A 9,800-nucleotide genomic window follows, 5' to 3' on the forward strand; every position below is an offset into this window, starting at 1 on the left:
ATAATTGGCTTGTCAATTTGGCACAGCTTTGACTTTCTATTTGTCCTGACATCTTGCTGTCTAAACAAAGCTGAAAACAAGCGTACATTTTAATAGTTTTTGTGCATGTCATTTGGTTGTCTCCCAATGTTTGCTAATCAACCTACTCTGGTGTAGGCTATACGTACATTTGTACGTTTGTTTATAAATTTAGAATTGTCTAACCTATAAAACAGGTACAAGGCTGTTGGTGGGGCGGTATCTTAAGATAGGAAAGGTAAAAGGTACATCTTTTAACCTTATTTACCCCACAATGTCACATATTTAAAAGTACAAATTAGTACCTTTTTAAAGGGTACCGCCTGAGTGACAATTTTGTACCTTTTTTCCTGATGTAAGTGACTGCATGATTAGTATACTAAACGAATAGATGCTTTGGATTTAAAAAAAAAAATCAATGAATGTAAACATAATGTAAACATATATGACCCAAATCTGAACTTCCTCATGTTGGCCAGAAGAGGGAACTTGTGCCTCATTCAACAAGCAACGCACCAAAAGTTATCCTGTGTGCAATAACGTTGAAATTGTTAAAATAAATAAATAAATACATAAAGACAAACATACAACATTAAAAATGAACTATTTTCCTTATTAATATATAATAATATATGATATAGCAGTAAACCAATGACTGTACACTTTATATTTTTTATCATATGATTTATTTTTAAATACTTTATTTTTAAAATTATATTTTAGAGTATTAACCATCATTTGGGCTTGAAGTAATGATTATCTCTTAAAAATGTAAATGTTTCATACAAATTTTTAACATTATGAAATGGATCCAAGGGATGTCATATTCACTGTCAAGCTCTGACTTTTGCCTATCAGACAAAAACTTCAAATAACCATGACAGGAAAGAAGTTTATGAGTTACTTGCAAGTCTTTATTGAACTGTTGTCATGTTGTATAAATGATCCTGTATGAGTGTGACATCCTGACAGCATTATTTCTAGAAAAGAATCAGTTCTGGGCACTGTGCATGACTGCTCACTATACTTGCTACATTGAGCATAATTAAAATGTGAAACAAATACACACGCATCTGAAAAAAAAAGAAAAAAAAAAAGAAAATAGTTTTATTAACATCAGGAATATGATTAAACTGCTGTGCACAGCACATACGTAGAAAAGTAAAGGAAAAAAATATTTTTCTCAAATATATCTGTATTTATACATAGCAACAGCACTTGTTCTCAGAAACACACGATCATGTCCTCAGTTTCCTACTGTCAAAATCATTACATGTAATCATAACTAAGGCAGGGGTGAGAGATGTGTTTATAAAGAGGAGCAGACAGAAACACAAAACATTTAAACAAAGAGAAAATACAGCCACACAAAACCCTGGATTTTACTGATGTGTAGAATGAAAACTGCTGATTATCAAAATTAATGGTAAAGTATTTTGGGTCATTAATCACTAAAATAATCATTTAAATAATAACATCTGCTCTGTGGTTCTGGGTAATTTATATCTGGTAGTTATCAGTCTGTGGTCAGTGTGCTTTGTGGTTTTGGGTCAGTGCTTAAGTCTGCATACCTATTTTAGATTCCATTTCTCATAAAAGAAAGTACATACAAGTTAGTACGTAGTAAGCAAAAGAAAAGAGAAAAGAAAAGAGAAAGTTGAAAAATCCAGAATTCACACTAAATAATTATTGAACCCTCACAGACATGGGATCTTCCCTCAGTAACAGAATCAGCCACACAAAGCCATTTCAAAACAAAGACACTGCAGCGCCACAAACTGGCATCCCGTTCTAATGCCTCCAGTGCTCCAAAGATTTCCCAACCCCTCCCTGCATATGTGAGGAGGATTCAGCCGGTGACAGCTTGCAGTCATTCATGCACATACGTTTTTCTCATGAGTCCAGAGTGTACCAGGAAACTGGTGTCTATATTCTATGCCCAATAAACATTTTTACAGCTGTTGCTATAAATCCAAGCAACATACATTGGCAGATGAGATAGCTCCGATTCCCAAATGTTCACGCACATCACTCATTCTTCACAGACTTAAGATGGTGTTGGTGTCACAATCAGGACACAAATTAAAGAAACTGATTTCACTCCTCTATTCTTAATGTTTCATTAGTGCTCGAGATTTTAAAACACATTTAGAAGACGTACTGTATTAAAATAGTATTATATAGGTTGACTTGCAGTATTTTAGTACCAGTCTGCCAAACCCATTACACATAGTTATAAAATAAGGTTCTAATGATGTTGAACCTGTTTCTGCTTGCACTGCTATCATTAAACGAAGTGGTGACTGTAGCTATTAAATAGCTACTTTTCTGTCCAATAAATGTGTTTTATTGTTTTTAAGTGTGCAAGCCTCACTGGGACTCACAGTGATATGAATTCTGAGGCAAATAAATACAGTCCTCAATGGCACATTATTGACAAACTTGCTAATGCACAAGTAATGACTGAATGCCCTTGAATACTGAAACATCTCTGTACAGATGAGACCACAAAACAAGCAGCTTGGCAGATGCAAGAGATGATCAGCCATTTTTGTCTCACTAAAGTATTGCGTCAGTCCTGCAGAGGTCTGATATATTTACTGCGCTAGAGGAGGGAGTCAGTCTCACAAAAACTTTCCTTTTCATATTGTAGCAAACAAGCGTGAATAGCAAAGTAAGGTCATATCACTACTGGATTCAGCCAAGACTATCTCACTGCAATCCATAGCTGTTTCATGTTTGGCGAATTGGTGGCTAATTCATATTAGTACATTTTCGTGCAACCTGTTGGTTAGGTTTAGGAGTGAAGCTTCGTGCTTACTTTTTCAAATTAATCAGATTAATATGAAATCACCACCATGTAAAATACATTTCCTAATGAAATCAGGTTGGATTTGTTTGGATTCATGGTGATCTGAAAAGTCCGGCTTCAGATGCTAAAAGTTAACATAAAATAGTAACTCATGTTACTTCTCCAATGTGATGAACTTCTGAGTGAAAATGGATATTTAACGTGGAAAAAGAAATAGGATTAGACTTGATTTAAGCTGTCAAACATGATTTCAATCATGAAAAGTATATCATTTTGCTAACATGTTACAGAGACAAACATTTATCATTTTTTCTCTGGAATAACTTGGATCAATAAATTACAATAAGACCAATACACAGTAAGACCAGGAACTGACATGAAGAAAGTAAAAATAGGGACAATTTTGAGGCAAAAAATATGTATGAGCACAGCTCATACAGAAGTCACTTTAAAACCAAGCAACTTTATGTTGTTCAGCGCAAATGACCAATTTGAACACGAGTGAAACCCAATGGATCATTGGTAAATTCAGTTAAGAGCAACTTTAACTAAATGTAGAGCACAGTACAGATACAGCAAAAGCCAGCATGGATCCAAACAAATGACAATGAGACCACAATGGACTTGAGAAAAGCTAACGAGACCTTGGATGGACATTTTCAAACGGTTCAACTCTATGGCTACGACCTTGGACTAAAGTTGGATGGAAAACCATAAAGAACCCTTGTGCTACTATTGGAATCTCAAGGCTTCTGTGCACCGTGGCTTTTACAAGATTGTCCATGTGTGAGCGAGACGTCACCAGTGTGGCCTCCGCTCAGGTATTCCACCCCCACATACTTCAAACAGACAGAACAAACAACCAGGCTATAAGTCTTTCTAAAATAGCGTCATTCCTTTCGATTTCCCTTTAACCCTCATGCTGTGTTCCAGTCATTTTGACTCGGAGAGATTTTCTTTTTCTCAGTGTTATCGCATTGGACTAAAAGGATATATCAACTTTCCAAAAAAAAACCTTGTTCCACCTCTAAAATAAACAAAATATTGCTTATAAATTTATTTTTGTGCTATGTTATTGACAAATATTGGATCTCAATCTTTTTATCAACTTGTTTTTTTTTTATTAGCATGGGTTTTGGATTTGTTTTGGAACTGATCGATTATAGTCATCACTGATCCGAGCAAACATTGCCAAGATTATCCACAAATAATGTTTATTTTACTCAAAAACTCAAAAAAGGTCCATAAACTCAATCAGAGGCCTACGATCAATCCAAGTTCAAGAAATAAATACAAAACCTGTGCTAACTGAAAGAAAATAAGTCAACAAAAAGATTAAATCCAAGATTGGGTGAAAATGAAAGATTAGCAAGCAATTTCCCAAAAGCCAGAAACACCAAATTAGGCAAAGGTTTTCAGAACAGCACAAGGGTTAAAGAACAGGGTGGTGTGACATTTGGTGACAGAACCTGATGCAAACAAAGGCAGACATACCAAAATCATAAAAAACAGTGAGCATCCCTCAGTTCGGATGCTACACGGCACCCCCCTGTAATTACATTTGCATAGAGCAGCAGCGGCGAGTGCCACTGCAGTGCCTCTGCAGCAACAGGAAAGAGCCAGACTCGACTGCCCCCTCGACCAGGATTCACACACACACACACACACACACACACAGGCATCCACATGGACAGGTGCACACACATACACTCACACCAGAAGCAAAAATAAATAAACATATACTGCACGTATTCCCTTGAATCAGATACCATCATTGATGGCAGTGTGCCTTTAGCAACAAGCGACAAAGCTCTGAGCTACTGGCGTTTTCAGTGCACAGTCAGTATTTACAGTATTGTCATTGGTTTAGAAGACGTTCTCATTCACAGCAATGCTTAAAGCTTATTTTCAAGTGCTCCTTTTGTTCAGGCAAACCTGTGGTAAGCAATAGTATAATCGAACCAGCCATGTTTAGCATTTTCAGTGTGCGCTTGCATCAGTTCCCCTGTAGATTTCTCACTTTTTTGTAGTTTTTTCCCGTTTTCTTTATAAAAGTTTTTTTAATTTTGATTGCAAAAACAGTCTAGTCCACAAATAAAATGTACAGCCTCAAAGCTCCAATAGGGGTTTGGCTAGAAAAGATAATAGCCTCTTTCACACATACTATCTGTACTGGTAAATTACCATTTAGAGACCATGTGTCAACAAAAATACTGGTAAATCAGTTTTAGTAGCGTTTTGGATACTATTGTGTGGCGTTTCATGTTTTAAGAGCAAAACATGTTCCGTGTGATCATTTATGGAAGCCCATTTCGACCACAGAATGAAAAATATTAAAAAATAAAATGGCGACTTTCTTTATTCTCAGAAGTTTTTCTCAAAATTGCGAAATATCAATATTCTGACCTTCTTTCAGTTTACATGTCGCATATATATCTTGTTTATATCTTGCATTTCATTGTTTTTGTTTGTTTGTTTCTGCCACATAATAAAAAAATAAAAAAGTAAAAATTCTAGGATTTTTTTGTTTCTGCCACGGAATAAACATTTTGGACTTTTCTTCTCAGAACTGCAAAATGTTTACTAGCCGTAAACCCGTAATTGCGAAAGAAAAAAAATCCAAATTGTGTGATAAAAGGTTGCAATTACCTTTTTATTTTTATTTCTTAAAGGAAGCAGTTTTCCATAATCATCCCCTTATACCTATCACTCAGAAGCGAAAAGATTAACCAAAATGCTTCTCCACATAGAAGCTGATGAAGAAAAAGTACTATGTCATTTCCAATGACTGACATCACAAAGTTTACCAGTATTTTGGTACTGATGTACAAATGGTCTCATAAAAGTAAAAAGTAATTCTGGTAATTTTTACGGCAATATACTGGGATTTAACATGTGAAAGGGGCTAAAGTTTCACCTCATTTCTGAGTCGACAGCAGATGATGCCAAACACCAGAGATGATCAGTGTTTACGAGTCGCTCTCGCGTCTCATACGGTGTTCTCTAATTAAGAGAAAAGTAAAATAAAGTAGAGATGCACACCCATCCCCCTCACCCCTCTCCAGGGCCCTTGTGGGACAGTCCCCGCGGGGCCCTGGCTAACATATCAGCCCTATTTCTGACGCCCCGGGGCGTTCAGAGCATGCATGTTAAAGGGGCGGTGTGTGGGAATGCCAAGGCACCTCAGCGCAACATGCAGCAAGAGAGATCTGCTTTCGTTTAAGTGCTCACACAACTCCACAGCATGAGAAAAACGTTAAAAAAAATAAAGTCAAAGATAAAAAATAAGGACTCGTTATGCTTGTGTCGGCTCAGACAGAACTAAAAATAACAAGCGTAACTTCATGCATCCTTTTAAACCATCTAGGTAGCTCTTTGAGGTAATAAAAAACTTAATTTCACTGTAAAAAGCCGAGGAGGACATCCATCCTAGAGTCTGTTCGATTCTTGGCAAGCACCTGATTACAGAAAGAAAGGCTGTGAGAGCCTTCACCTCCATAATCAATAATATATATATCTATAAATAAAAGTAAGCAGCAACGGATAGCATATTCAGAGATTCTAATAAAAAGCTGACCTATCCAAATATACATATTAAAAAAAGAATAAGTACTATTTTGGTGATATTCTTGCAGTTCCTTGTATGTTTGAGTGTCAGTTTTCAGATCTCTCTGGGAGATCAGTGCAAATGAAGAATTATTGCAAGAGTCTGCTCATATTCGAGGGAGGAAGTGGGTGACCGTCATGGCGGTGGTGGCCTTGTTGCCTCGCTTCACTCGGCCGTGTTTGCTGAGAGCAACATAGAATCCCTTGTAAACGGAGGACTCGTAGGCATTGTAGTTATTTGGCAGCAGGGTCTCCTTGAACTTGCATTCGTCTTTAAAGGTAGCCTGAAAGGAGGAGAAGAGAAGGGATGTAAATGGCAACATTAAGTCAGAGGCACCAGTGTGAATTCTTTCAATTCATTTTTATCTTTGCATTTTTTTCATTTTAATTTTAGTTAAAGTTTTAGTCATTTTGTTGGGTGTTATTGTTATTTTTATTGTTATTGTTTGTTAAAAATTAGTTTTTACTCATTTGAGCTTTAGTTATTTTAGTACATTGATATGAACTCAAGGAAAATTAGATAACTATTTTCCATTTTGTTTTTAAATTTGATTAAAGTTTAAGTGATTTTATTGTGTGTTTTTGTCATTTTTATGAGTTTTATGAGCACTTCCTATGTTGATCTGCCTCCTTAGGATGAATCACTTGTTGTATTCCCAATTGTAAGTCGCTTTGGATAAAAGCGTCTGCTAAATGAATAAATGTAAATGTAAATGTAAATGTGTGTGTGGTTTTAGTTTTAGTTAGCTATGATAACACTGCAATGCACAATATTTTTTGCCCTCATGACTATTAGTGACATACATCTGAGCAAATAAATGAGGCTTCTGTTGAAGTTAGTGAAATCATAACTCATAAACAACACATGCACGAGTGAGTGAAGATACATCTAACCTCTTGAATTAATGAGTTTCTCAGACTGATTTCCCACGGCAGACAACAAACTTGCCAAGAAACTTTCAGGTGTGTCTGATTCCACAAGAAAACCATTAACCTAACGTATTAACCTGATACTAATCCCTGAGCTAAACAGGCCTTTTAATTAAAAACCAATTTAATGATCACTCCTAGACCGGCCTGTGGCATCTACTTTATCTCTGCTTCTCCAGAAGATGCGCCTGTAACACTCTGCAGTTTTTGGATAGAGCTGTCATGTGCTCATGGGCCCCAAAGGACCAGTGTTGCACTGCGCTTGTCACACCTATATGCCAAACTTAAGCCAAGACTGCCAAGTGTATCATTTACCCTTCAAACCGGCAGACACACTTTAAATTACACATATTACGTGTAAATAACAAACTACATTATCACTACCACTGCTATTAATAGTTCAAAACATCGTGTAAATAGAAGCTGTACAAAATACTACAATTTATGCATATTTTATTACACAAAATATGGCCAGTTAAGTCCCAATTTAGCAGAAAATGCAAAGAAAGATGAAAACTGCAATTACCCACTGCATGCGTGACTATTTCTACTAATAACCTACAACTACTAGCTAAAAAAAAATAATGAAGCGTTAGTTTATAGGCTTAATGCAAGCAATTATTCTAAACCTTTTACTCGTGCTTGCAAAGCGCTTTGGCGCTCTGCCTGGATCTAATGCACCGTTTAATAATAATTCCCAAAAGCCGTGCAGCTGTGTCAAACGTCCCGCTTGAACAACCAGAGAACATTATATTTATAAGGCATGAATAATTCAATGCAGCACACGCCGTAAACACTGTTATTAGTCGCGTAACCCCCTCACGTGCCAAATGCATTGGTCGTGAATTACTTGAAAACGCACAATGGAAGCATCACCTGTTTAACACACACTCAGGCACACTCGCACTCGATGTTCGGGGATGCAAAGCCTCGTTGCATTAGCAGGCAGAATGAAAGGCGACACGGTTGCGCACACCTACCGTTCCGTACAACCTTCCTCTGTTATTCATTGCGACAAACAGCTCGCTTTTGACACCGTACAGGCTAACCACTCCTCTGGCCACGGTGGAGATCTCTATGAGACCTGCTCAAACAGAACAAGCATGTTACACACAACAAAGCGTCTCCGCGTGACTCAGAACAACAAGGCATGCGGTGGGTGGAACCTCTGCAGGTGCCAATTGTGGATGCGCAAATGGCCTCTCTCGCGCCACTAGGCTACTACATTATTGCCGAAAGACGAACATCCCTCACACTTTGAGAGTCGTGCATGTTCTAAGCGCTCCTGGGCCGCACAAGGAGCCGGTGTAAAAATAAGTTGGCATCTATATCCGTCCCAGCATTCATGTCATGTTTAAGCCCAGCGCAGATATTTAGCACTAAGGGATACTGTGTGAGTGTGTGTGCGCGCGCGTGTGAGAGTGTGTGTTTTAATAGATTTGTCTTTGCCTCCAAAGACGAGTGTCGCTTCAAAAGAATAAAGAGCTCTGCGCAATTCATTATTGCATTATTCCGTGAACTCACTGTACTGGTTCTCATTATGTACACCGTTTATCTTGCCGTCTGGGAGGACCTGAAGATGAAACCCGATGCCTACATTGCAGTACAGCCTCCGCACTCTTTTGATGCCCAGCAAATAGTCATTCTCCCAGTTCGCTTCTGGTCTCTCTCCAGAGATCCCCAGCACGGAGCGGGAGAAGAGGCTCTCCCATCGTTTCTCCAGTAAAGTTGTCCTGTTAGTCCTACTCGGAAGCGGACTGGAGGACACAATCCCAACTAGGAGCAATCCTAAGAGCAGAACGGCAGTCCTTGGCCAGTGTTGTTCCTTGGCCTCGCAGGACATACTGATGAGGAGCCTTTGCGCAATGGCCATCGGGTTTACCTTCGGGGCACGTGGTCAAAATTAATGGCACTAAAAATACCCCTCTTCTAGTTTTTCTTCCCTCGGCATGGTGGTGCAGGCTTAATTTAGCGAGGCAGGTCAGGACTTCGGGCATGCGATGGTGGCCCGAGATGAGAGCGGCAGAAGAACGGGGAGAGAGCGCGGAGACACGACTTGAGGCGGAGAAGGTGGTGATGACCATCTTTTGCAGCTCCAAAGCCTCGGGTCGTGGAGAATGCCACTCACCAAAATCCCTATCTCACCCAGAAGCCACCCTCATCCTTACATGACATCATATTAGGGGAGGGGGGAGGAGAGAGGGAGAGTGAGTGAGAAAGAGAGAAAGAAAGAAAGTTGCGAGCGGCGAGCAGAACTGGCCGGACTGATGATGATGGGACGCTGCTGTCACTCCACGTGTGAAATGGGGGTCGCATGCTGAGCCTTATTGGACGGCTTGCGCGCGATCATGGGATGTGATGGGCACTCTGGCAGCGCCCAAATCGGGACGGTGGTCATATGTCTGACAGCCCTGCTTCCTTATTTAGAAGGATG

The 9,800-nt window shown here is 38.9% G+C and overlaps 1 protein-coding gene across 1 annotated transcript; it reads right to left on the reverse strand.

Annotated features, from left to right (window-relative positions):
• Positions 1–910: 910 nt before the first annotated feature.
• On the reverse strand, positions 911–9,478 carry fgf6b (fibroblast growth factor 6b). The gene is made up of 3 exons (XM_073838580.1): positions 8,891–9,478; positions 8,347–8,450; positions 911–6,720 (listed from the first exon to the last, which is right to left on the reverse strand). The coding sequence occupies exons 1-3, from the start codon at positions 9,237–9,239 to the stop codon at positions 6,544–6,546; spliced, it is 630 nt and encodes a 209-aa protein (XP_073694681.1). The 5' UTR covers positions 9,240–9,478; the 3' UTR covers positions 911–6,543.
• Between the last annotated feature and the right edge of the window lie 322 nt (positions 9,479–9,800).

This window comes from Garra rufa, chromosome 4 (assembly GCF_049309525.1).
Source record: "Garra rufa chromosome 4, GarRuf1.0, whole genome shotgun sequence".
NCBI classification, from domain to species: Eukaryota; Metazoa; Chordata; class Actinopteri; order Cypriniformes; family Cyprinidae; genus Garra; species Garra rufa.